The sequence below is a fragment of the Kogia breviceps genome, chromosome 12 (genome assembly GCF_026419965.1).
Source record: "Kogia breviceps isolate mKogBre1 chromosome 12, mKogBre1 haplotype 1, whole genome shotgun sequence".
Lineage (NCBI taxonomy): Eukaryota > Metazoa > Chordata > Mammalia > Artiodactyla > Physeteridae > Kogia > Kogia breviceps.
In genome coordinates this window covers 44,737,340-44,763,115 of record NC_081321.1, presented here as the reverse complement: position 1 = coordinate 44,763,115, position 25,776 = coordinate 44,737,340, and the positions used below count along the sequence as shown (strand labels likewise).

At 61.5% G+C, this 25,776-nt stretch overlaps 1 protein-coding gene across 2 annotated transcripts in view; it reads right to left on the bottom strand.

Moving 5' to 3' along the window:
• The window catches only part of LRP1 (LDL receptor related protein 1), a 79,585-nt gene that overhangs the window by 9,136 nt on the left and 44,673 nt on the right, over positions 1-25,776 (bottom strand). For both annotated transcript variants that reach the window (XM_059080530.2, XM_067009539.1), the window contains 44 exons: positions 24,624-24,828; positions 24,274-24,438; positions 23,431-23,675; positions 23,089-23,220; positions 22,564-22,791; positions 22,135-22,309; positions 21,954-22,048; positions 21,551-21,700; positions 21,289-21,429; positions 20,851-20,985; positions 19,248-19,379; positions 18,853-18,987; positions 18,532-18,661; positions 18,288-18,414; positions 17,777-17,928; positions 17,560-17,684; positions 16,897-17,274; positions 15,308-15,497; positions 11,572-11,776; positions 11,022-11,214; positions 10,289-10,414; positions 9,953-10,081; positions 9,563-9,682; positions 9,234-9,347; positions 8,781-8,930; positions 8,581-8,703; positions 8,132-8,248; positions 7,837-7,965; positions 7,475-7,597; positions 7,254-7,394; positions 6,966-7,156; positions 5,907-6,090; positions 5,666-5,751; positions 5,371-5,490; positions 4,754-4,941; positions 4,412-4,617; positions 3,676-3,864; positions 2,939-3,087; positions 2,428-2,521; positions 2,198-2,314; positions 1,852-1,971; positions 1,372-1,494; positions 1,086-1,211; positions 338-454 (listed from right to left, as the gene is read on the bottom strand). In XM_059080530.2, the coding sequence (XP_058936513.1) occupies positions 338-454; positions 1,086-1,211; positions 1,372-1,494; positions 1,852-1,971; positions 2,198-2,314; positions 2,428-2,521; positions 2,939-3,087; positions 3,676-3,864; positions 4,412-4,617; positions 4,754-4,941; positions 5,371-5,490; positions 5,666-5,751; positions 5,907-6,090; positions 6,966-7,156; positions 7,254-7,394; positions 7,475-7,597; positions 7,837-7,965; positions 8,132-8,248; positions 8,581-8,703; positions 8,781-8,930; positions 9,234-9,347; positions 9,563-9,682; positions 9,953-10,081; positions 10,289-10,414; positions 11,022-11,214; positions 11,572-11,776; positions 15,308-15,497; positions 16,897-17,274; positions 17,560-17,684; positions 17,777-17,928; positions 18,288-18,414; positions 18,532-18,661; positions 18,853-18,987; positions 19,248-19,379; positions 20,851-20,985; positions 21,289-21,429; positions 21,551-21,700; positions 21,954-22,048; positions 22,135-22,309; positions 22,564-22,791; positions 23,089-23,220; positions 23,431-23,675; positions 24,274-24,438; positions 24,624-24,828 (6,720 nt within the window). The remainder of the gene's footprint in view (positions 1-337; positions 455-1,085; positions 1,212-1,371; positions 1,495-1,851; positions 1,972-2,197; positions 2,315-2,427; positions 2,522-2,938; positions 3,088-3,675; positions 3,865-4,411; positions 4,618-4,753; positions 4,942-5,370; positions 5,491-5,665; positions 5,752-5,906; positions 6,091-6,965; positions 7,157-7,253; positions 7,395-7,474; positions 7,598-7,836; positions 7,966-8,131; positions 8,249-8,580; positions 8,704-8,780; positions 8,931-9,233; positions 9,348-9,562; positions 9,683-9,952; positions 10,082-10,288; positions 10,415-11,021; positions 11,215-11,571; positions 11,777-15,307; positions 15,498-16,896; positions 17,275-17,559; positions 17,685-17,776; positions 17,929-18,287; positions 18,415-18,531; positions 18,662-18,852; positions 18,988-19,247; positions 19,380-20,850; positions 20,986-21,288; positions 21,430-21,550; positions 21,701-21,953; positions 22,049-22,134; positions 22,310-22,563; positions 22,792-23,088; positions 23,221-23,430; positions 23,676-24,273; positions 24,439-24,623; positions 24,829-25,776) is intronic.

Genomic DNA, 25,776 nt, shown 5'->3' with positions numbered 1-25,776 from the left:
CTGGCACAGCACGGGGACAGGTGGGCTCTGGGGCAGCAGCAGGGGATGTGGTAGGAGCACGGGCACATCAGAGACACCTACCTCTGCAACCCCAAGAGGACAGTGTGAAAATGGAGAGAAACATGAGATGAGGTGAAATGGCACAAACTCAAATACACAACATGGAGCGGGGTGGGGTGGGGTGGGGTGAGGCGGGAGGGAGCTCCTGACCCCCAGCCCTGGGAAGCAGCCACCTGCTCTAGTGCAGCCTGGTGGCAGTAGGGGCAGGGGTACTGAGCGGGGAGGCCTCCTGGGGAGGACACCTGCTGGGCCAGGTGGGATGGGGTAGGGGACATACTGCAGCTCTCCTCATCAGAGTTGTCGCCACAGTCATTGTCGTAATCGCACTGCCAGCGGCCCGGCACACAGCGGTTGTTCTTGCAGCGGAACTGGTAGGGCTCACAGGTACGCTCATCTAGGAGAAGCAAGATTGAGGGACAGTCAGGGACGGAGTTGGGGGGCAGACGTCAGGGCCCCGAAAGGTGTGGTCAAGATGGCCAAGGAGGGCTGCCCTGGTGGCACAGTGGTTGAGAGTCGGCCTGCCGATGAAGGGGACACGGGTTCGTGCCCCGGTCCAGGAAGATCCCACATGCCGCGGAGCGACTGGGCCTGTGAGCCATGGCCGCTGAGCCTGCGTGTCTGGAGCCTGTGCTCCGCGACGCGAGAGGCCACAGCAGTGAGAAGCCCGCGTACCGCAAAAAAAAAAAAAAAAAAGAAAAAAAAGATGGCCAAGGAGCGGGAGAGTGGGCATTCCAGCCTGACAAAAGTCAGCAGTGAAGAGTCCAGGCCGTGTCCTGAGATGTGGCGTCTATGGGAACTTCTGGGGCAGGAGGGACACTCCCTCCCAGTGGAGGGAGTTGCTTTGGGGAGGGGAATCGACAGACCCCATAGGGTGGGCGGATGGGTGCTGATGCAGTGCTGGCGGGAGTGGGGACGGGAATTAGACAGGAGGTGGTGGGCACAGGCCGTACGGGGGCCCAGGCGGCAGGCAGCCCCAGCCCTCCCCGTCAGGCGCCTCTCCCTGGAGCAGGGCTGGGGGAGCTCACCACACTCTTCTTTGGGCTCGTCCGAGCCGTCCCCGCAGTCGTCCTCTCCATCACACTTCCAGCGTGCCGGGATACAGCGGCCCGAGTCCTTGCAGCGGAATTCATCCACTCCGCAGGTCATCTGGGCTGCAAGGGGGTGGCCCAGTGATGAGGGGGAGGCTCCTTTCAGGAATGCCCTGTGAGGGTGCATTCTGGGTGGGAGCGGCCACCGAGGTGGGGGGGTCACACGTGGGGGCGGCGGGAGCAGCAGACACTGTGGAGGGAGGGCGGGCTCCAGGGGACTCACTGCAGTTGGCGGGCTCGTCACTGCCATCCACACAGTCGTTGTCCCGGTCACAGACCCAGACTCGGGGGATGCAGCGCTTGGTGATGGAGCACTGGAACTGGTTGGGGGCACAGGTCACCTCGGCTGCGGGGTTGGGGAGAGAATGAGGACCTGCCCGTTCCGCCTCCCCCGCACAGTTCAAGATCCCCATCCTCTCCCTCTTCCAAGCCCTGGCCTTGTCCTGGTCCTGCCAGCAATTTCTTGGGAGGAAGGAAAATTGTCTTCAAGTTTGGTGATTCTGTCTTCTGGATCTGCACATCTCTACGATGTGCATGATGATTTTACAAGCAAGCCAAGCCACACCCCATGTAATTCGTGTTGCTCATCTAGTAACATTCCTTGAGAGCAGCACGACCCCTAGGAGAAGTGGGGGCTAGATTTCAACGTGAATCGTGTCTCCGTGCCGTTTCCCAGCCCCGCCCCCACTCCCGGGGCACTCACGACAGTCCCTCTCGTCCTCCCCGTCTCCGCAGTTGTCCTGCCCGTTGCAGCGGAAGATGCCGGGAATACAGCGGTTGGTGTTGGTGCACTTGAACTGACTGGGCAAGCAGACGTGGATGTCTGTGGGGGCGGGAGGAGGGGAGGGTAACTAACGGTGGATGCAGGACTCGGGAAGGGTGGGGTCCCCACTCCCTCAGGGGGCAGAGCGCAGGCCCAGGGCTGGGGCAGCAGGAGTCCAGCCTGGAGAGGTGGCCGCCGTGGACTGAGCCTCCTTGCCCTGGGAGCACAGTCACTGAACCCCCAAATCCCGGGGAGGACAGAGCGGGGCGGGAGGGCAGCCCTTTACCGCAGTTGGCCTCGTCACTGTTGTCCTGGCAGTCGTTGTCCCCGTCACAGATGAAGGCAGGGTTTGTGCAGATGCCTGTCGAGCACTGGAACTGTCCTGGGCGGCACTTGAACTCGGCTGCCGGGAGGGGAGGCGCGGCGTCAGCAGGGCCGGGGGCTGGGCCGCGCGGGGCCTCGAGAGTCGGGCGGCCCTGACGCAGGGCCCTCTCGCCACCCCGCCGGGGCACTCACGACAGTCCGGGGGCTCGTCCGAGTGGTCGCCGCAGTCATCCTCCGTGTCACACTTCCACCAGAAGGGGATGCACTTGTCGTTCTTGCACACAAACTGGAGGGCAGGTGGGGGCGAGAGGGGTTGGTGGGGGTCTGGGGAACTCAGGAGGTTTTCTTTCGAGGGGCCGGGATGTCTCAAAGAAGCAGGGGGGTCAGGTATCCTGGGGGGAGGTTGAGCTGGATGGGAGGTTGGGGTGTGGTGAGCGCAGGAAGGCCAGGCGAAGGGGCATCTGTGTGCAGGTCGGGGAGGGGGGTCAGGGTTAGGGGGTGGGGTGTTTGTGTGAGGTGACGGGTGTAAAAGTATTGCTGTGGGGAGACAAGAGGTAGGCAAGAAATGCGGGGGTGTTAGCGTGGGAAAACCAGATGTGTGAGGACAGTAGGGCGGGTGCTGGGGTCCCAGGAGGAGTGCAGGTAGTGGTGTGGGAGATCGGGGAACGAGGCGTGGGGAGCGGGGTCTGGGGAAGAACCTCACCTGGCTGGCCGTGCAGTTGGACACACAGTTGCGCCCGTCGCCGCCCAGGTAGAAATTGGTGGGACAGGCACACTTGTGGCCGCCCCCGGGGGACAGCAGGCACAGGTTGCTGCAGCCGCCATTGTTGACCTTGCAGGGGTGGCTGGGCGCTGCCGGAGGAAACACGGTTGGAGGGGGGCGGACTGGCCCAGTTTATGGACCACTGCTCCCTGGGCTGCGCGAGAGGGCAGTGCTCACTGGTAACACGTTTTCTGGTTTTTCAAAGGCTGCCTGGCCCATCTATCCTGGGCAGAGGTGGGATGGGTCCAGACCCTGCTCTTTCAGTTGGGAGCTGAAGCCAGAGATAGGAGAGGACTCTGCTGAGGTCCCAGGGTCAGGCTGGGCCCGAACCCCGCACGCTGCCTCCCCTGCGCTCTCCCCCTCAGCTCTGGCTGGCCGGCCTGCCTTCAGGGTCTGGCCTTGGTGGTCTCCACACAGACCTGCTCTACTGGACAGCCTCAGGGCCTCGCTGCTACAAGATTCTAGGGCTGGACCCCAGCTGGGCGGGAGCTCCTGAGAGCCAGAGCAGAGCCCCTCTATAGGCCTCCGAATCTCCTGGTGTCTGCAGGCACTGCTTGGTCAGTGCTGGGGAAGGGGAGGGCTGGAACCTCTGCTGAGACAGTGGGGCCCCCATCCCACCTCAGGGGCCCCTCGTTCCTGGCTCATCGGGGGTCGGCTCTCGGTCCTCGGCCGCTTACCGTCAGGCTGGCGCAGGGCGTGGAAGACGTGCAGGTCCATGGGCCGGTGCAGTGTGCTGATGAGGAGCGTCTTGTTGGTGCCCGTGGTCTTGTGGGCTCTGTTGATGGACTTTGTCTCCCAGTCGGTCCAGTAGACGTAGTCCTCGAACAGGGTCAGGGCGAAGATGTGCGGTATGTCCTGGCTCAGCACTGAGGGCGGCAGGGGGCCGGGGGACAGGCCGAGTGGCCGGTCGGCACCGAGTAGTACTGGGCGCCTTCCCTACTGGGCCCTTAACCCCACAGCAACCCTGTGAGGGGGGCACTCGCCCAGCTCCAGCCCCTGGCCGCACAGCTGGTAAGTGGCAGAGCTGAAACGCAACTCCCGGCCTGTCCGACAGCAGGTTCCTGCCCCAATACCCTCTACGGTTCCCTGTGGGGGAGCGGGGGCGCCCTGGGTACGCCAGCCCCAGTCCTCTGCCTCCACCTTCCTCGGGGCCAGTCATCTGAAACCGTGCATGCGAAGGCGCCTCTCTCTCTCCTTCCCGAGGGAGCTGGTGGTGGCCTCATGCCTGGGCGGATCCAGGGGCCATACCCTGGGGTGCTCTGAACCCCCAGACCCCTGGTGGGTGGTGTCCTCAGACCATGCCCTCTGGCTCTTAAGCCTACCCGTGCCCCAAAGGCCTTGATCCCCTGTAGCTTCAGAACCCCCATTCCCGCTAGGTCTGCTGCGCCTGGGCAGCCTCACTGACACACTGACCGACGTGACGATTGGAGCCGTCCAGGCTGGCAAACTCAATGTAGTCCTCACGGGCGTCGGCCCAGTAGATGCGCTCGGTGACGTAGTCCAGCGTCAGGCCGTTGGGCCACGTGATCTTGGTGTCCACGATGACACTGCGGCCAGACCCATCCATGCCGATCCGGCCGATCAGTGAGTGGTCCCCCCAGTCTGTCCAGTACAGGTACCTGTCATGTGGGTGAGCAGTGAGCCCTGAGAGATCCAGCAACTGGTCCCACCAGGAGCCTTCAGGGAGGCTGGGCCTGGACGCCCGAGCGTACCAGCTGCTTTCAGAGGCTCCCCCAACCCTCCTCGCCCACGTACCCATTCTGCACGTCCACCACCAGAGCCCTGGGCTCACGGAGGCCAGAGCTGACCAACACCGTGCGATAGGCCCCGTTGAGCTTGGACACTTCGATGGTGTCCCGGCCTTTGTCACACCAGTATAGGTTGCCGCCGACCCAATCCACAGCCAGCCCGTCGGGGTTGCTGAGGCCCGTCCTGTGCAGCACCTGTGGGCAGGGGCAGGGAGGAGGGGCTCTGGGTGAGTTGGGGCAGGACTCTCAGCCGCTCTAGGAGCACAGCGGATGGAAAAGGCCCAGCCCCGGGCATGGTGTCAGGCCAGGCTCGAGGAAAGGGGTCTCTGGATGAAAGAGACCACAATCCAAACCCCACAGCACCCGGGAGCACAGGTTTAAGGGAGGTCAGACAGAAGGGGAACTTATTGCTAATTAGGGAAAAAGAGACAGGAACCTCCTAGACCTCGCTCGCTGGGCTTAGGGGAGAGAGGAGTAAGGTCAAGCAGAGGCCTGCGGTGACTCCGTGTGGAGTGGGGAAAAGGAATAATTCAGTGGGGTGGGTGAGAAGAAGGGGAGATGGCCTTGAAACAGAGAGGGCCCTCTGGGCGGGGACACGGGCTGACTCTCTGCCCCCGGCCTCACCTGTACGTTGCTGCCGTTAAGGTGCATCCTTCGGATCATGCTGCCCTGGGTTGTCACGTCTGTCCAGTAAATCATCTGCTCTCGGTAGTCAAAGTCCAAGGCGACAGCGTTGTTTAGGCCCTTGGTTTGGGGGGGTGAGCAGAGGGGTGACCGAAGAGTCAGGACGTGGATGGCGGGAGAAGTCAGTGGGGGTGGTGGTCATGGGCCCGAGTGCAGAGAGCGAGGGGCTGTACTGGGTGAAGGATGTAGCTGGGGGTCTGGGGAGGCAGTGGGGTGAGGAGGGCGGGTCTGGCACCTGCTTAAGCAGTGTGTAGTTGGAGCCATCCAGGTTGAGCTTGCGCAAGTAGTACCGGTTGGCGAAGATCAGAAACGGCTCCTCGTCTGGAGGCAGAGGAGGCCGGCTCAGCTGCTGGCTGGGGCACATTCTAGCACCCCCGGTGCCCAGCCTGCCTTCAGCCCTGCTGTTCCAGCCCGCCCGCCACAGCCCCTGGCTGCCTGCCAGGGCCAGCGGCACACCCTCTAAGCCCCCGTCTCACCAGTCACAGCTTTGCAGCTATGGGGGTCGCCGCCGCGGGGGGCGTAGCCCTCCACGCACAGACACTTGTAGCTGCCGTGGGTGTTGATGCAGCGCTGGCTGCAGGGGAAGGTGGTGCTGCACTCGTCCACGTCAGCGCACGTCCGGCCGTCGTCCTTCAGGCGGAAGCCAGGGCGGCAGCGGCACTGAGAGCACAGGGAGCCTGGGGTGGGCACGGGCAGGGGTCTGGGCCGCCCAGGAACCGCAGGCCCCTCACCTCTAGACCGAGGGTCAGAAGGCCCCTCCACCCTGGGTGGCTGGCTGTGACGGGGAAGCCCAGCCTCAGCAAGGGAAGCAGGCAGCACACGGACACTGAGCTGGCCCACGCCAGCTGTCTGGCTCTCACCCCCACCCAAACCACTGGCGTGAGTCCCCAGTGACTGCCACGACCCCGCGTCCCGAGGTCGAGGCTCAGGCCTCCCCTTACGTGACCCGCGAGCTTCATCTGACAGAGCCCGTCACCTCTTCCTCCAGCACTTTCTTCGCTTGGCTGCTCTCCCGCCCCCAAGGCTGGCCCTGCTCAGGCTCCCCTGTTGCCCCCCCTGCTCACCTCACTGCCCTCAGTGTGGCTGAGCACAGGGCTGAGGCCTCGGACCGCCCTCTTTTTCACCTACACTGACCCCCTTCGGGATCTTATCCGGACTCATGACTTAAATGCCGTCTCTATGGTGATAGCTCCCAGACTCTCTCTCCTGCCTGGCCTCTCCCTTGAACTGCAGACCTGTGCATCTGGTGCCTGCTTGACATCTGCATGCCCCTCCTTCTCTCGTGCCCCTGACCTCATCTGCCAGCAAAGCCTGCTGGCTCTACCTTCCAAACAGATGCAGAACCAACTAAGCAGAGATTTCTGTTGTGCTCAGTGCTGGGTCCCCAGTGACTAGAACACTGCCTGACAGAATAGGAGCTGAGTTAGCCCTTGTTGGATGAATGAATGAATGAATGAATGAATGAATGAGGGATGGAGAAAGGAGTCCCAGCCAGGCGCGGGAGCGTGGAGGCTCCCACCCGGGGCGCAGCACACCTTGAAGCCGATCTTGAGGTCCTCGCAGTCCTGGCTGCAGCCGCTGAGCTTGCGGCTGAGACACTCGTTGACATGGCAGCCGCGCTCGTCTGAGCCATCGCCGCAGTCGTCCTGACCGTTGCAAAGCAGCGCCTCGGCCACGCAGCGCCCGCTGCTGCACAGGAACTGCGAGGAGGCGTTGCACTTGTGCTCTGGGGGGACGGAGGTGGCGGGTCAGCCGGGTCCTGGGCGGTCTGGGGGACGGGGCCAGGGGCCGAGAGTGGGGAGGGAGCCACGTGTGGGGCCCACCTGGGCTGGTGCAGTGCGGGTTCTTGGGGGCCTCGTCGCTCTGGTCGTGGCAGTCATTTTCACCATCGCACTCCCACTGGCGGGAGCTCAGGCAGCGCCCGTTGGCGCAGCGGAACTCGTTGGGGCCGCAGGTCGGGTACTCTGCGGCGGGAGGGGGCAGGTGAGGCTGGCAGCCTGTGCACGGAGGGCGGGGCCCCCTCCCACCACGGCCCCGGGCTCACCACACTCGGGGGACTCGTCAGAGCCGTCGGCGCAGTCCCGGTCGTGGTCACACACGAAGTGCTTGGGGATGCACTGGCGGTTCTGACACATGAACTCACGGTCCTCACAGGTGCTGTTGTACACTGCGGACAAAGGCGGAGACGGTCCCTCAGCCCCCGCCCGACCGGCCGCTGACTGTCACCCCCTGACCTTCCTGTGGTCTGAGCGACAGAATGGGCAGAGTGCCAGACGGGGCGTCTGGACACCTGGGCTGTAGACAGGGCCCTGCCACTGACCACCTGAGTGACCCCTGTGGAAACACTTCCTGCCCTCGACCTCGGTCTCCCCTTCTGCAAAGTGAGACCCCGGCCCCACCACTCACAGCAGCCGGCTGTGACGCTCTCGTCAGCGCCGTCAGCACAGTCCTTGTCGCCGTCACAGAGCCAGCGCTCGGGAACGCACACGTGGGTGCCCGGGCAGGAGAAGGAGCTGGGGCCACATGTCTTGCCTTCTGTGGAGGAGGGAACAGGGAGCCAATGAGAGACGCAGGAGCGGGAGGAGCAGGGCCAGGCAGCTGGGGTGACGTCCCCACTGCTGTGCTGTCCTTGGGGTGGGTGCGTGGGGGGCCCCGCCCTTCCCGGGGCCGCCTCCCCAGCCAGACCCCAGGCCCCCCTCACCGCAGTGAGCGGCCTCGTCCGAGCCGTCCCCGCAGTCATCGCTGCCATCACACAGCCACTGCTTGGAGATGCAGCGATGGTTCTGGCACTCAAACTGGGCCTCTGAGCAGAACTTGTCTGGGGCAGTCGGAAGCCACAGTTAGATGGGGGAGGGATGGCGGCTCACTCAGCTGGGCAGGCAGATGCCAGAGGACGGAGGGGAGAGACACCCATGGCACCCTCCGTGGGGGGCTCAGCGGGGGCTGGAGAGACGGCCCCCGTCTCAGAGCCCGAGGGTCTGGGTTGGGGGCATGGGGTGAAGCCCCGGGTGCCCTTCTCAAAGGAGGGCATCTCCTGCGAGGGGACCAAGAGGTGGGGCCTGGACGGGGTCTCAGCGGTAAGGCGAAGCCGCAACCCCACAGGTCCTCTGGGCGCCTAGCTCAGGTGGGTGGGTGCTCGCGGTCACTCACTGCAGTGGGTCTCATCCTCGCCGTGTTCACAGTCGTCCTCCTTGTCACACGTCCAACTCATGGGGATGCAGCGCCCACTGGGGCAGGCGAAGTAGTTCAGGGGGCATCTGGGGCGCTTCACACCTGGGGGCGAGGGAGGCATGAAGGCACAGCCACCTCGGGACTCCGCTGCCCACCACACACCTGCCCACTGGCCGGACCTGGGCAGTCGCGCTCGTCGCTGTAGTCCCCGCAGTCGTTCGCGCCATCGCACACCCAGCTGGGCGCGTAGCAGAGGGAGGTCCGCTCACAGGGCTGGAAGCGCACGCCCTTCACTCCCAGGCGGAAGTAGCTGCTGCAGTCGGTGGCGCCTGGCAAAGGCGAGGATGAGGGGTGACACCAGGCTCCCTCCAGACACCCTCCCTTAGAGCTGCTGGCCCCTAGGAGCCTTCAAGCGTTTTAGAAAGTTGAACCGTGTTGTTCGGGGGGTGGGGGTGGGTGGTGCTCTGCCCACACTTTCCACTCCCTGCCTCCTCCCTGAGTCTCAGGGAGCCCAGGCCCGGGGCAGACTGGGAGGGGACTGAGTCTGCCACATGGGCCAGAGGGAAGGCAGAGGAGCCCGGGCAGGAGGGCAGGGCACCCGAGAAGGCACCCAGGAAAGGGGCATCACTCACTGCAGTTCATCTCGTCCGAGGCATCCTCACAGTCCACAAACTGGTTGCAGCGACTGGAGTTCCCGATGCAGGTGCCGTCCCGGCAGCGGAATTCGCCCACGCCACAGGCCGTCTCTAGAACAGCACCCACCCGGTGCCATCAGGCGGGGTCCTCCCTGGGGTGGGGCCAGGCAGGCCCAGGCCAGAGCTCCCGGCCCAAAGTGCCTGTCCAGCCCCATCATATAGTAACCTGAACCAGACTCCTTGGGGCCTGGGGACCAAAGATCAGCAAGGATGAGGGTGGGGGCAGGGTTGGGGGCGGTCCGAGGCCCGGCACGGGTCCCACTCACTGTTGCAGGGAATCTCATCAGAACCGTCTCCACAGTCGTCCGCTCCATTGCACCACAGCATGTTGGACACACAGCGCCCATTGTTGCACTGGCGGAAAGTCTTCTTGCAGCGGCGTGTGTCTGCGGAGCAGGGAGCAGGCCACAGTCAGCAGCAGCTACAGGGGAGGGGCTGCCTCTGATGAGACGTCCTGCATTTGCTCCCTTGACAAACTTGAGGCTTTGCTATGGCCCGGCATGGGGCTCGACTCCTTCTCGGGTCAGGGTTGCGGGGGGCAGCTTTTGCTCCTCTCACTCCCATTCCCCACCCTGCCGCAGGCTGAGGCTGGTGACTCAGGAGGTGGGGGCCTGGGGGCACGGGCGGGGGCTCTGGGGCTGGAGGAGGCTCCTTACTGCAGTAGGACGGCTTCTCGTCAGACTTGTCCTTGCAGTGGGAGACGCCGTCGCACGTCAGGCTGAAGTTGATGCACTCGCCATTGGCGCACTCGAACTCGTCTTGAGCTCGGCACGAGGAATTCACCGCTGCGGAGGAAGGTGGAGGAGCTTCCTGAGGCAGGGCCTTGGGGCTCTGAGTGCCCGTACGCCTCTCCCCCCAGGAACTGAGGCCATCCTGTCGCACCTTGATGAAAGGCTTTGCGGGGCTGGGCTGTTGGAGAGTCTGGGAGGAGATGGTCCCCATCTACGCCCAGGGCCCCCTGTCAGTGCCCTCCTCCCTCCTCCCCCTCTCACCCTGGCAGCTGAGGTCGTCCTGGAGGATGCGGCCCCCTCGGCAGGAGCAGTTGACATGGCCTTGGTGAGTGAGCAGACACAGGTCCTGGCAGCCCCCGTTGTTGATGCGACAAGGAGAGAGTTCGCCTGAGGCAGGGATGGAGGACAGTGCGCTAAGTGCGTCCTCTGCTGCGCACACGCAGAATGCCCCCCCACCCCCAACAGCTTCGCTGAGCTTCCTGGCACCGCCTGCGACACGGTGGCTCACGGCTGGGGCGGGGGCTGCCGTGGGAAGGCCGGGTGGGAGCGTTTGGGTGAGCCTGAGGTTGCGGATGTGTGTGCTCTTAGGTGGGGTGATTGCGACTCTGAGCCGGACTCTGGGGAGAGTCAAGCCTAAGGTGATGTGTGTAGTGGCGGGCACCCTGGGGCACGTGTGAGGAGTGTGTGAGAGGCTGGGACAGCTGCAGATCTGTGTGTGGGACCGTGTCTGTGCACGTGCACACAGCGGGTGGAGTAGGCAGCGCCTGGGATGGGTTTGAGATCAGGTTCTGGCGGGTAGGTGTGGTTCTGAGTGGGAGGAATGGCTACAGCATGTGCTGGGGGCGTCCAAAGATGTGAATCACACCAGTTGTGTGTGCGTGTGCGTGCGTGTGCGTGCGTGTTCATATGTGTGTGTGTGCGCGCGTGTGCGTGTGTGTGTACACGCTGGCACGGCGTGCAGGAGAGCAAGGCTGGTGGCAGCGGCCCCACTCACAGCTGTTGGTATCGTTGGCCACGGCGATGATGCCCATGGGCTGCTGGGGGATGTCCACGCGCAGCAGCTTCATGTCACTGCCCACGTACTTGTTGGCCCGCTGCACGGCCCGCCGCACCCAGTCGGTCCAGAAGATGTGCTCCCCATACACAGCCAACCCGAAGGGGTGGACGGGCTCTGACTTCAGGATCACCTGGGGACACAACATCAGCCCGTCAAAGGTATCGCTCTCGCCCCTACCTCCACCCGCTGCAGCTGGCTCCAGGGGCCAGGGGCCCGGCTCCTTAGACACAGTCATGGAAGGGGCAAGACCTGCAGAGACCTGTGATCACCTTCCTCACTTAACTGCTGAGGAAACCAAGCCTGGAAGGCTGCGGATGGCCAAGGGGCAAGGTCAGGGTCTGATGGGACTCCTCACTGTCCTCCTGGCTCTTCCGACCATGTCAGGCGGCCTCCCTTTCTCCTGCTCTGTGCCCGGGCAGGCTCCTCCCTGGCTGACCGCCAGTACCGCAACGTCAGCCCCCTCGTCCCGCCTGCCCCGGAGACTCACGTAGCGATGGGAGCCGTCATACTCGCACCGCTCGATCTTGTCTAGGGTGGCGTCGGAGAAGTAGAGCTTCTCGGCCCGGTGGTCGATGGCCAGGCCATTAGGGGTGCGGATGTCCTTCTCGATGAGAGTCAGGACGTTGGCTCCTGACAGGGCTGCCCGCATGATGCTGGGGTGCTGCTCGTTCCAATTGGTCCAGAACATCAGGCTGGGGGAAGAGGGGGCCACGGAGATCAGGACACAAAAGCCAGGGAGTCCGCCGTGGAGGGACCAGGCCCGGGCGTGCAGACAGCCAGACCCAGGGGTCGGCCAGGGTGTCAACTAGACACCTGAGGTTGCACCACAGGCAACCTCAGAGCCACCAAGGCCAACACAGCCCCAGTGCCTGAGAAGGGCTGCCACACAGACAGCTTGCATGTGTGTGTGTGTGTGTGTGTGTGTGTGTGTGTGTGTGTGTGTGTGTGTGTGTACGTGCACGTGCACAAGTGCTTCTCAGTATCTGTGAAATGGCCACCTGCGTTTACTGAGACAGCATAGCCAAGTGAGTCAGCCTCTGGGGTTCCAATTCCGGCTCCAACACTGACCAGCTAGAAACCTTAGCAAGTTACTTAACCCCTGGGTGCCTCAGTTTCCCACTCTATGAAATAGGAGTGATACTACTACCTGCCCCATAGAGTGATTTGAGGATTAAACGACAGCTGTGTGTTCTACGTGAGGATTTTCTATTATTTTTTCCTTCATTTCTCTCTTCTCCTGGCATCCAGGAAACCGTTGAGTGTCCAGTGTGTCCTAGGTCCTGGGGATGCAATGGATTCTCCCATCAAGTTCCCAAGAATCGCCTTCTCCATAATTTAATTTAAAGCCTTTGCATATTTGGGATCTGAGCCTCAGCTTTGCCCCTTACTAGCTCTGACCTAAACATCCCTCTTGGCCCCTCTGAGCCTCGGCTTCCTTTCAGTGAAGGAGGTGGTGGGAACGGCTAGCCATGCCGTGCTTCTCGGGTGGGGGTAGGGGTGAGGCCCCAGAGATGGGTGTGGAAGACCTCCAGGCTGGTCAAGCACTACACCGGTGTGACAGTGTGGTCCTCAGACCACCTGCATTGGATGGCGATTCCTGGGTCTTTGTCCTGGAGATTCACGTGCAGTTAGGGTAGGGTGAGGCCAGGGAACCAGACTTTCCAGCGCTCCCCAGGCCACCCTCATGCACCCTGGACTTTGAGAAGCATTGAGCTACACCAAAGCCAGATCCGCTTTTCAGTTTCCTCTTAGGGCCTGCCCTCTGCCTCCCAACCCCCGGGCCCGTGTCCCTCGTCTTCCTGCTGTTCTGGCTACAGAGCTGTCTTGCAGAGCTGCCGGACTTATCTCCTCAAACCTCTCCAGGTCTCACTCTTTTGAACACCACCCCCCCACCGTCTCTCCATCCTGCCACTATGCTCAGGTAGGAAAAGGATGCTTCCCTCCCATTAGGGAGGTGCTGGCTGCTCCTGAGCCCATGAGGATAAGGCTCTGCTTTTAAAGGCCTCATCAGGGGAAGGGGCGGGGTTCTGGTGGTTCTTGGAATCAGGATGGGCGCAGATGGAGGCATCTCCCTCTGGCCTCCACAAGAGAAAACAGGTGTCCCAAGGCAGCTGCTAGAGTCATCTTCCTTCCCATCAGGGACACCCACACCCTCAGGTACAGCACACTCCGTGCTGGGAAGCAGCTTTCCTCCTATCATGATAAACTGCTACGCGTGGCAGAACAATCCGTGCTGTCACTGTGGATTCCAAGTTTGGTAAAACCACTCCCCGGGGGCTTCCCTGGTGGCGCAGTGGTTGAGAGTCCGCCTGCCGATGCGGGAGACGCGGGTTCGTGCCCTGGTCCGGGAGGATCCCGCAAGCCGCGGAACGACTAAGCCCGTGAGCCATGGCCGCTGGGCCTGCGCGTCCGGAGCCTGTGCTCCGCAACGGGAGAGGCCACAGCAGTGAGAGGCCCACATACCGCAAAAAAAAAAAAAAAAAAAACCACTCCCCGGGAAAGGGCCGTGGGGAATGGTGGGGAGGAGAGGCTTTCCTGAGGGGCAGGCAGTCAGCACCCACGGTTGCGGTGACTTTCTAACCGGGCTGGGGGAGGCCGCTGCCCCCTCCACACTGGCTCCCTCCCGTTCCTCCAAAGCGCTCGCTCCTTCTGGCCGAGGGAGGGCCTCTCCCAGACAGTTCATCTCTTTCTCCTGTGCCCTGCCCGGCTTCAGTTCACCCTGTCCTCTTGCAGACCTGGCTCATGCACTGCCCCCTTGAGAACACGTTCCCTGACTTCCAGCCTGGGTCAGGTCCTTGTCACCCACTCATGGAGCTCCCTGCAGCCTCATGAGGGCAAGAATCGAACATGCCGACAAAGGGCTAACACAGCCCTGCTCCCCATCGGATCCTCAGCACATCGCTGGTTCTCAGAAACCATTTGCTGGGTGAAGGACTGAATCCCCTGAGCTCAGAGCAAAGGAAATTAGTGGGCTCTGAATCAAACGTGAGAGGGAGGCCGGGGGGCCCAGAGCATGGCCCCTCCATGGAGGCTCCAGGCTCATGAGGGACAGGCCCAGGGGGGCCAGCCCCAGGCAGGTGAAGTCGTGGAGGGTCACGGCGGGGAAGACAGAATCTCTGTCATGAGCCGTGTACCGTGCGGGACAGGACTGAGGCAGGAAGGGCACTCCAGCTGGTTGGCGGTGTCAGGCAGGCCGGCTTTGGGCCAGGCGTGAGTTACATCAGGGTAAGGAATCTATCTAGGTTTGGTGCACTCACTGTTTCTAAGTAGCTGTGCTTGGGTTTTGTTTGTTCCTTAGTTTCCTAGTAAAGCTTTGGAAAAACATTCCAAGCGCTGCTAAATCCAGGGGAAAAACATTTTGCTAGAATGTGGGCCAGCAGTCCTAAGGTGAGGCTGGGGGCTCACTAGAGGCCCACGTGATGGGGCCAGGGGCTGCCCCTGCAGGAGAGCAGACTGGGTGGAGGCTGGGGGTGTGTACCATGCCAGGGGGATTCCTCTCAAATTCTCCCTTTGCAACCTTAGCCCAGCCTTCTGGGCTTCCTCAAGCCTGTCCTCCACCAACCCCCCGGCACCCCCCCGCACCCCCCAGCCCCAGAACCTCAACTGGGCTGGGCATGGTTGAGGCCCCTGCAGTCCTTCCCTGCCTGGAGCCCTCCCTCCTCCGGCTCTTGCTCAAAGCTCTTATCCGGGCTGGCCTTCCCTGGCCTTTGCAATTCCAGGCCCTGTGCCAACCCACCGCCCCCGTGCTGACTCTCGGTCATCGCGTCTAGCCCTGTGCCATCAGCAGTTTCCCACCAGTGATTTCTCTCCCCAGCTAGGTGGCTTGAAGGGGCCCAGGCTCAAGGCTTCCACACAACAGGTGTTCAGTGAACAATCTTTGCTTGAAGCTTGGAGACCCAGAAAGACAGAGGACCTACTATGTGCCTTGAACATGGCTATCTGATGAATGAATCAATTAATCATCAAGCCAGAGGGTCCTCCACAGCTCTCTCTCATCCTCCCCTTGATGAGGCACCTGAAATGTTATTGTCCTCATATTACAGATGAGGAAACCAAAGCTCAGAGAGGTCATGCAGCTGGTCTAAGGTCACACAGCAAGGAACTGGCTGAGCTCAGGTTAGAGCCAGCCTCTCCTGCTCCTGCATCCCCTTTCCTGGTCTGACTGGGGGCAGCTCCTGCCACCCCGTGGCCCACTGTCCCCATGCCCTGGGCCCGCAGCTCACTTCTGGCACTCGTCCAGCACAAAGGCCCTTGGATGGTCGTCTCCAGACATGGTGATGACCGTCTCACGCTCGAAGGCCCCCGGGCGGGTCTGGTCCACCGTGTGGCGGGTGATGGTGGATGTCGTGTAGCTCGTCCAGTAGAGAGTATCCCAGCCACGGTGATAGGCCAGGCCTTCCACGGAGCCCACGTCTGCGAGGAGACAGGAGCAGCGATGGGTCAGGACAGGGCCAGAGAGCAGAGCGAAGGGGGCAGCCTGGGCATCCCCACGCTAAGGGGGTGGCCTGGGGCACCCTCTCCCTTGGCGTATGTGGGGCTGGACGGGAAGTGTGGGAGTTGGGGAGCGTGTGTGGGTGTGGCCCTCGGTGCCCCCAGCCCTTTCTGCACCCCCCTATTTCCCACCCAAATGATCCATGGTCCATCCCCCTAACCTTTCTTTTTGTGTCTTCCCACGGCTGGATAGGTTTGGCTTTATGCTGTGGTCACACTTCCTGGAGCTAGAGTTCTACCAAGTTGGGCGCAAACTGTATTTCAGTAAATCAGATCCCATGTGGGCTGTACTGGGGAACTTCCTACTTAAAAAGACCCTGAACTGGATTGTCTGTTAGACATCTTAGGCTCAGGTTAAGAACTAAGTGCATGATGAAAGAGACGTAGCAGAACTTAGGTTAAGAGAAAAAGACTCAGGGGTTTCAGTGACTTCAAGCTGTCTGGCGATGTGGTTGCCAGAAGCCTGCATTAATAGAAGTATTGTAGCCCGAACAATGGCCCGGAGAGAGGGGACACTTCTACCAGTCTCTCCTGATCAAGCTACGATTACAGAGTATCGAGTTTAGCTTTGGACACTACATTTTTAGACAGATGTGGGGACTGGATTCTATGAGGCAGAAAAGGGCCAAGGAGGTTGAAAGACAGGTCTGTTTTTATCACCACTGTATACCCGGCACCTAGTTCCGCGCCTGGCAGGTCTTTATGGACAGGAGTGATGAATGCATGAACAAATGAATGAGTCAAAGGACCTAGGAGCATCCAGCCCGGAGAAGAGAAAACTAGTGGAATAAAATAGCAGTTTTCAAAGAGCTGAAAGGCTGTCCTAGGATGACAGCTCTAACCCCCCCACCCTTCATGGAGCTCACACAATGTGCCCTGCGCGAGCTAAGCTCTCCCACCTGTGGTCTCAGGTCATCCTGTCTCTGTGCACTGGCGAGCAATCTGAGGCGAGAGAGCACAGAGAACTTGCCCAAGTGACTAAAATCCTGTGTCTGGGGTGAACCCGCCCCATCTCTGCGGCCTGTTCTGTGAGCAGCGGACACACAGAGGAGAGCTTCGGCTTATTCTGTGTAGCCTGGGCGCAGAACTAGGACCAGAGGGGGGCCAACTGTGACTCCAGTTGAGGAGAGACTTTCAAGTAACTACAATGGGTGCCGTGTGATTCACCGGCCGTATGTCAGGGACACCGAGGCAGGTGGGATTCCGATCCAGGGCAGGGGTGGGCTGGCTGGTGTCTGCGGCTTCTCTACCCCCGAGTCAGTGCTGACCCTCCCTGCACTCCCCCCTCCACTTGCTGGGAAGAATGGAAGTCTGGGCTCACTCTCCACAATGGTGGTCCTGCCCGAGCCATCGTCATTGATCTGCTGGATGTTCCCAAAGTGGATGTCGCTGAAGAAGATGCGGTTGGGGGTGCCTGGGGAGGTGCCTGCTCGGTAGTCGAAGGCCAGAGCGATGACATTCTTCATGTGCTCAGGGTCCTCGAAGGGCTGCACCGGCGCGTTGAGGTTGCGTTCATCCGACAGGTGGATGCTCTTGAGGATGGTGCGCTCCGAGTAGAGCAGGTAGCCTGCGTACTCGCGGCACGACGCCCCATCTTCAGCCAGCATCCCGTGGGCGCAGGCGCAGGCCCGCTGCCCGCCCCCCCGGTACAGGCACAGCTGCTGGCACCCGCCGTTGGCCACCGCACACACATTGGTGCCTGGTGGGGTGGGGTGGGGGAAACGGGGAAGGCAGAGGTTACAGAGGGCAGGGCCACCTTGGTGCCTCTGTCATCTCAGCCAAGGTGGAAACTCTGGTTGGCGCCTGGCTCTGCCTCGGTATCCCCAGTTCAGACAACCCTCCAGGCTCCTGTGCTCAGCTCCTCAGCCTCGTGGGACCCTAGAGGGTGCCCTGTGGGTCTAACTTCTCTCCCAGCCCTTCTCACTCTGGGGTCCCAGGTGGGGCCCTCCAGCCTCTCCCGCACAGCCCGGAGCCCCAGGCTCACCCTTCTGTCGGTCCCGGTTGAAGACCTTGATGTCTTTGAGCTGGACGCCGATGCCCGTTCGCAGGGGCACGGAGTCTGTGGCGTTGTCCTTGCTCCCGCGCTTGATGGAGCCGTTGGCGTGAGTCCTGGGGGGAAGGGAAGGGCCACGAGCAGGACGTCACCCGGGGCCGGGGGAAGGGAACGGACGGCCCCGAGGAAGGCCAGGACAGTGGCCCACCTGTCACTCCAGTAGATGAACTCCTCAAACACGGACACCGAGAACATGTCCATGTTGTTGCTGGACAGAACTACCTCGCGGTCCTCGCCCGTCTCCAGGTCGATCCGCTCGATCTTGTCGGTCCGGGCGTCGCACCAGTATAGCTTCCCATCCTGCGGGCCGGAGGCACCCGCTTCACTACCAGTCCCCACGACCCACTCACTCCTGCCTCTCTCGTCTTTCCCCTCCTTCCTCCACATCCTCCCGCCCCCTGAAATGCTGATCTGCCGACCTCTCGGCATCCTTCCGGTGCCCGCTTCTGAGTGACCCCCTCTGCCATTTCTGGGGTGGTGGAATGCTACTCTGGTGGGGCGCTGGGCCAGAGGACCCCATGGCTCCTTGCGTCCATACCTACCCACCAATGGGCAAATCACACGAGACTCAACCGGGAGCAGGGCACAGGGTAAGGGGAGCTGCCCCCCAGAGTACGGGGTCCATCCCATCGGCCCCAGGGCCAAGCCTGCATCCAAACCTGATAGTCCACTGAAATGCCGTTGGGCCAGCTGATGCTGACGTTAACCAGCACCACTCGCTCAGTGCCGTCCAGGCGAGACCGCTCAATACGCGGATACTGGCCCCACTCAGTCCAGAACAAGTACCTGGGGTGGAGGCGGAAGAGGGGGGTCAGTCCCCAGAACATGGAGGAGAGAGGGCCTGTGGCCAGAGGGACCGGGCCAGACCAGAGCCAGGAGTGGTCAGCCTGTCCAGCTCCTCACCCCTTCTCCGGGTGGACAGTGATCGCCCGGGGCTTGTCCAAACCCTGGGAGATGACCACGTAGCGGAAAGAGCCATTGAGCCGGGCGACCTCGATGACGTCAAAGCCCTGGTCTGTCCAGTAGATGTTGCCTGAGGAGGGAGTAAGGGGGGGCTCAGGGGTCGGGTGGGGATGCCGGTACCTGGTCCCCTCCAGCTCCCTGATACCCCTGCTTCTCCCCATCTGTTCCTGCCTACCCCTTCTTCTCAGACCCTTCCTTCTGAGGTCCCACTTCCCCAGTCCTCTGCCTCACCTGCAGCCCCTCAGCCCTTCCCCAACTCACCTGCGATCCAGTCCACTGCAATGCCCTCCACGCGGCCAATGCCATTGGTCACCACATCCTCACGCCACGTCTGGTCTCGCTTAGCCCGGCTGATGGTACTTAGGCCCATGTCCACCCAGTAAATGGTGTCATTTTCTGGAGGTGGAGGAGCCAACATGGGGACGCTCAACAAGGTAAGGGGGAGGTGGGAGGTCAAAATCACGAGGGGGTAAGGACAGAGGTGACTGAGAGCTGGGGGGACCAGGGACTTGGAAGCGGACATAGTGGGGCAGGGGCAGCTGTGGTAAGTGTCGCCCCTTCCGGCTGCAGTCAGGCAGGCTCTCCCTGGAGCCCCAGAGCACACCACCCCAAAGGGAAGGTCATGTCCCACCCCCTCGTGCCACCAAATGGCTCACCAGCATGGAAGTCGATGCCGACAGCCAGGGAGGTCCCCGACACTGGGACCAGGGCGTCTGACTTGTCATTGGGATCCAGGGGGATTCCCCGGATTCCCTCATGCACCGAGTACAGGAGAAAGGAGCCCACACCTGCAACACAAGGACACTTTGGGCATGGGCTTTGCTGACACCCCTTAAGCTTGGCTTCTGTCACCCTCAAACCCTTTTGATACCTTCTCCCAGCCATCACACCTACCCCCTCAACACATACTCTAGCCGGGGGCCTGGGCAGGGAGGTCACCTGGCTGGGAGAGAGCAAGGGAGCATGCAGCTCTGGGGAACCACATGTGAGACCTCTAGTGCCCACTAGAGGGCAGCAGAGACCCGGCTTTCTCTCCGCGCTCTGCCCTCCAGTCCCACTTCACTCCACACAACCCTGCACCCCCAAAGGTGTTAGGGAGAATCTGGGGAGGACAATAGGACTGGGTGACTCCCAACTCTAGGTTTCCACCTTAATTTCCTCTTTGTCCTCATCCGTCTGGTCTGTGTCACACCCCTGTCTCTGACACCTCTCTCCTGAGCCAGTCTCCTTCCCAGTTTCCCATTTCTTACCACGTGCCACTCACCATGCACCCTAGAATCCTCCCTTGCCTTTATCCCCTCACACAGCCTGTCCTCAAATGAATCCCCTAATGGGTCATGGTCGAGTGAGCTTGGGGAGACTGCAAACACTAGAGTCGTCCCGTGAAAAATTCTGTGCACATGACCATATTCAAGGCTCTGAGAAATTGTGCAGGAGAAAAACACTTAACCTTTGTTCAACCCAGTGTTTCTTTCTATAACATCTATCACATCAAAGAGGGAGGTTCCCAGGAGTACACTTTGGGAAATGCTGTCCCGGGGCAGGCTTGTAAATCAGTCAGCAAGTTCTTGTGAAATGTCTCTGAGTTTCATCCCTTCTCTTCAATCCAGCTGCTAAGCCCCAGCCCAGGCCAACAGCCCCCTGACTGGTCTGACTGCCTTGGTTTCTCCCTCCCCCACTCAGCCGGCTCTCTGCCGCCAGGTTAATCTACCCCAAACACCACCTTCCAGGTGCTCCTGGCTGAGAACCCGTGGAGCCCCCACAGCCTCACCCATGGGCATGGCTCCCCACACCCCGCGCCATGCGGGTTGGCACCTCAGGGCCCTGCACACACCCTCCTATTGCTCTGGACCCCTTGCCTTGCATATCGTCCCTTCTTCAAACCACACACTCAAATCCTACGTGCCCTATAAAACCCAGCAGCCAGCACACCTCTTGCGTGAAGTGGCCCTGGCGCCCCCTCCGACGTCCATTTCTCCAAAATCCTACTGAAGTCAGAGCCACCTCATGCTGGCCCCCCCTTCTGGTTAAGGCTGCAGAGCACAGGGACAGGGACTTCTGCCCCCCCACCCCCCTGCTTCCTCCATGGCAAGCAGCACAGTGGGCGCTGACTAAGCATCTGACCCAGAGAACACTTACTACACGATGAACTCGGTCCTGTCCCCAAGGTGAGAAGAGGAAGGTGGGCTGTAGAGTAGGAAGGGTCGGGTTGGGTTGGGGACCAGGGTCAAGGCGGGGAGCAGAGGCAAGGGCACTGACCCTCGCAGGCCTGCTGGCCACTCCGGAGGCTGTAGCCAGCTGTGCACATGCAGGAGCGGGTGGACTCCGAAGTGGGCAGGCAGAGCTGGGAGCAGTCGCCGTTGTTGACGCTGCAGGGGTTGGTGCCCTCGTGGTCTGGGGTCAGGTGGGAGGCAGAGAGAAAGGGTCAATGGCTCTCCTCGGGACCGCGGTGTCCGGCTCACACCCCTTTACCCTGGACCTTGTGGGGGTCACCGCCCAACCCAGCTCTCAGGTCTTCCGTCCCGCAGGGCCCCTGGCCCTTGTGAAAGAGGAGCCCCCTTGGGTGGTGAGCAGAGCCTAATCCATTTTCATTCCCATTCGCTGGCTTGCCCAGGGGCTCCTGCAGCCCCTCCTGGCCACAGCCCCGACCTCTGTGACCCCCATCCCACTGACCCTGCCCCTTGCCCCCCACCTCACCCAGCTGGATGCTCTCATCGTAGACCTTCATGTGCATCACCAGGGTGGTGCTGTTCCGCAGGACCACGGACCCCGAGCCGTCAGCCTTGTTGCACGTGCCCATCTTCTCTGACACCTGATCTGCCCACCACAGCTTGTCCCCTGTGGCGGAAGGAGGGGATGAGACCCTGGGGAAGGCCCCGCCCCCAGGCCAGCCCCGCCCCCAGGCCCGCCTGGCCCGCCTGCTCTGCTCTGGTCCCCGCTCCCACCCAGTGGCCCTCACCCATGATGGCCAGGGCGGTGGCCTTGCCCAGCTGGTTCCGCATGGCGTCGATGACCTCTAGCCCACTCCCGTCCAGGTTGCAGCGGTTGATGGTATGGTCCTTGGAGCTGATCCAGTAGAGTTTGCTTTCAGGGAAGTCGATAGCCAGGCCTGGAAGTGGAGGGGGGGCGGGGTGTCACTGCCAGAGAGCACGGCACCAGGGCCGGGATCCAGGAGCCTGACCCAGCTGGGCCTCTCACGTCTGGGGATAGGTACAGAGTATGTGTGTGGTTTGGGGAGGGGGGTGGTGGGAACAAGTACTAAGCCAGGAGTTTGGGGAGATGGAGGCACAACTGGGGAGAACTCTGAGAGCATCTCCTGGTGGAGGAATCAGGGGAGGCAGGGCTGCAGGGTAAGCTCGTACCCACAGGGCCCCTCTGGCCACTGAAGAGCAGGGTGCGGTTGCTGCCGTCCATGTTGGCCATGCTGATGTTGTCACCATCTGTCCAGTAGAGCTTCCTGGGGGCGCCAGGAGGGGAGGGTCAGAGTCCTCTTCTTCCCCCACCCCACACCCCATGCTCCCCAACCCCGGGCCCTGGACCTACCCACGCAGCGGGTGGACAACCAGGCCGTGGGGCTGCTCCAAGCCCTGCACCACCGCATTCTTGAAGGAGCCATCCAGCCGGGCCACGTTGATCTGCTTCTTGTTGGTGTCGTAGCTCGTCCAGAACAGGTTTCGGGACACCCAGTCGACAGCCAGCCCATGGGCATTTGGCAAGTCTGGGGACACGGTGGGGAGTTGTGATCGGGTGTTTTCAGGACACAGGTCAGGAGGCTCGAGGGGAGGGGCCCGCCTGGTTTCTGGGGGAACGGGGATCACGAAACCAGGACTGGAGCCAGAGAGGGAAAAAGAATTTGGAGAAGGAACATCAGGACCAAGGGGACCAGGCAGTGGGGCTGGGACCAGGGTTGGTAGCGAGGGCGGGGTTGGGGGGTACCCATGCCCAGTAGGGGTTCCAGGGCCAGGACAGAACCTGCAGAGACAACCGTCTCCACGCCTGTGCCGTTGATGAAGGCCCGCTTGATGGCCTGGGTCCGCACGTCAGACCAGTAAACGCGCTGCTCTCGGGCGTCGTAGTCCAGCACCGTGACGTTGTCGATATCAGGCACCGTGAAGGAGATGATGTAGTTGTAGTAGGGGGCGTCCAGGTCCACGCCCCGGATCTCCATCTGACGTGCGTACAGCAGGAACTTCTTAAACTCTGTGGGCACGGGGCAGGTCACTGACGGCGGCCCCCTGCCTCCACGCTTCCCACCCCCCGGGATTCTCCTGGTTCCTTCTGTTTGCTGCTGGCCCTTGGCTATCAGGGAGGCCCCGTGGGGCATAACCTTCCTGCAGGAGGGCCCGCCTCTTCCTACAGCAGCGGTCTCTGGAGCCTCTCCATTCAGGCTCCTCCCAGCTGAGACGGCCTACCTTCACTTAGAACCTGGAGCTTGGGTACCTGACCCTTTCCCCTTCAGCCTCGGTTTACCCCTGCTCTGGAGGGGGGGCCTCCTACCATAGCAGGTGGTGTTGTCCTTGTGGAGTTTCATGAGGTGCGGGCAGGCGCAGGAAACAGTCCGGTTGTAGTTGATGAGGCACAGGTGGGAGCAGGGGCCCCGGCCCCCATTGGCCTCACAGGGGTTGGGAGCTGGGAGGGCAGGGGAAAGCAAGAGCATTCAGTGACCCTACTGGCCCGGGTCACCTGGTCTGCACCCTCTCCACTCCCCTTCCTGTCCCAGCATCGCTGCTGCCAGACCTGCCTCTGTCAGCAGGCTGGCTCACCCCCGCCACCCCAGCATAGACCCCTCCTCTCTCGGAAGCTTCTACAGAGGCTGCTGGCTTCTTTCTGGTCCCTTACCCATGGGCTGCCGGGAGGGGTGATACACCTGCAGGTCGAAGGGCTGGGTGTTGGTCCTCTGTACCACGGTGACATTGTGGCCGGTCCACTTGTTGGCCTTGGCCAGCGTGTTTGTCCGCCAGTCCGTCCAGTACACCTCGCCACCGTACAGTGTCACTGCAAACGGGTGCGACAGGAACTCGTGTCCCCGAAGCACCTCCATGTGACCGGAGCCGTCGTAACGGGCTGAGTAAATGGCGTCTGACCTGAGAGTGTGGTCGGGGCAGAGAGAGGAGCCGGTGGGGACCTCAGACCTCGGGGCACGTGGCCTGGGGCTCCCACCCTCCGTGCCCCAGCCCACGGCACCCTGTGGAGCGGGAACCACGTGGCTCGAGGTCTGGGATCCCAGCTCTGACCCCAATTCTCCCGACCCAGGTCTTTTCAGCTGGCTTCTCCCCAGGGCTGCTGTTAGCACACAGGGCTGGGGTGAAGACTAGAAAAAGGCACCCCCTTTGGGGACATCACCTAGAAAAAGTCTCCCCTCTCCCTGGGCAGACAGAGCCCCTCGGAGAGCACAAAGATGTGTGAGTGAGGATGGCGTTGCACTTCAGCCCTCGGCGGGCACTCCTGTGCGGGGGGCAGCCCTGCCTCTACCCTCGTCCATCTGCACCTCTGCCCCAGCCCAGCCTCTCCCCTCACTCAGTCCTCTTCCTGGGCCCTTGGCCGTGTGGCTCTGGCTCCAGCTCCCCCGGGCCTTCTCACCACCCTCATGGCTGCCAGGTCCTGGGACCCTTGGCTCCACCCTGTCCCTAAGGAGGAGGGGAGGAGGATGGAGGCCTCCTGGGTGAGGTGCCGGATGCCGACCTGGCGTCTATCCAGAGGATGCGCTTCTCCAGGTAGTCCACGGTGAGCCCGTTGGGCCAGCCCCCAGAGCCCGTCTCCCGGTGGATGGTGCGACGCCCAGCCCCACTCATGGAGGCTGCCTCGATGCGGGGCAGGCTGGCATCCCAGTCCGTCCAAAACAAGATCCTGGGGAGCGGGGAGGGGGTCAGGATGGCCAAGGTTGAGGCCCGGGGAAGGGGCTGTGCTAGGATCCTTGGTGAAAGCCGGAGGGAGCGAATAGCATCGAGGAGGCAGCTAGACCTGCCCCGGCCCCGCTGAACGAGGCTTCAGGGGGGTCACGAGGCCAGCACAGGGCTGGGCGGGGTCCTCACCCATCCCGGGGATCCAGTGCAATCGCCCTTGGGTGCTCAATGTCACCGGCCAGCAGCGTGGTCCGAAGGGTCCCATCCAGCTTGGCCACCTCAATCTGGTCCAGGTTACTCTCCACCCAGTAGATGTTGCCTGCAATCCAGTCTACAGCCAGGCCCTCGGGTGTGGCCAGGCCATACTGAATCACCACCTCGAAACTGGTCAGGGCTGGAGAAGAGAGGTTTGCAGGAGGTTAGAATCCCCTGGGGCGGGGTGAATTCACGATATCCTAGGAACCCTGGACGGCCTGCCCTCAACCCTGACACCTCTGCGAACACCTCTGGTGTGCTCCAGATTTGACTGGGGTTTCCAGAGCGCCCCCTCCTCACCCAGGCCCCCTGCCCCAGGAGGTCAAGTAGAAGCCTGGCTTCTAAACACTGGAGAAGGGGAAGTGGCAGCTATCTTCTGCCTGCAACTCTCTGAAGGGCTAACCCTTGGTAGGAGGTCAGAGCAGAGGGTGAGGGCTTTGGGGGACAGACCTAGACCCAATATGAGGCAGACAGAACTTTCTAGAAGTCACTCCACAGACAGTCCTAGAGGTTTTTCGATGGTTTTATATACATATATATGTGTGTACATATATATGTATATATATGTCATTAATTTAAAACCATTACATAGTGTGAACATTTTCACAGTCTACTTAGCCATCCCCTTGTTGATGGATATTTGAGATGGTTCCAGGGTTTCTCTATTACAAACAATACCAACTCCTCTAGTAAAATGTGCTTCTTTTAAGTCTTTGCTCAGACATCAGCTTCTCGGGGGGCCTTCCTTTGACCATCTTATTCAAATGCCACCCCATTCTCCCTACCCACCTTGCCTCCTTTATCTTTATCCACAGTGCTACCCGCTCTGTCACAGTCCGTGTTGTACTCATTTGCTGTGTTTATATCTGACGTTCCCACTGGTGTGTAAGCTCCATGAGGGCAGACATTTGGGCCCGTTTGCTCCCTGCTGTCTCCCCTGGGCCCGGTGTGTGTGGCAGGGGCTCAGGAATGTGGGGGGTTTTTTGTTTTGGCTGCGCTGAGGGGCATGTGGGATCTTAGTTCCCCGACTAGGGATCAAACCTGTGCCCCCTACAGTGCAAGCGCGGAGTCTTAACCACTGGACCGC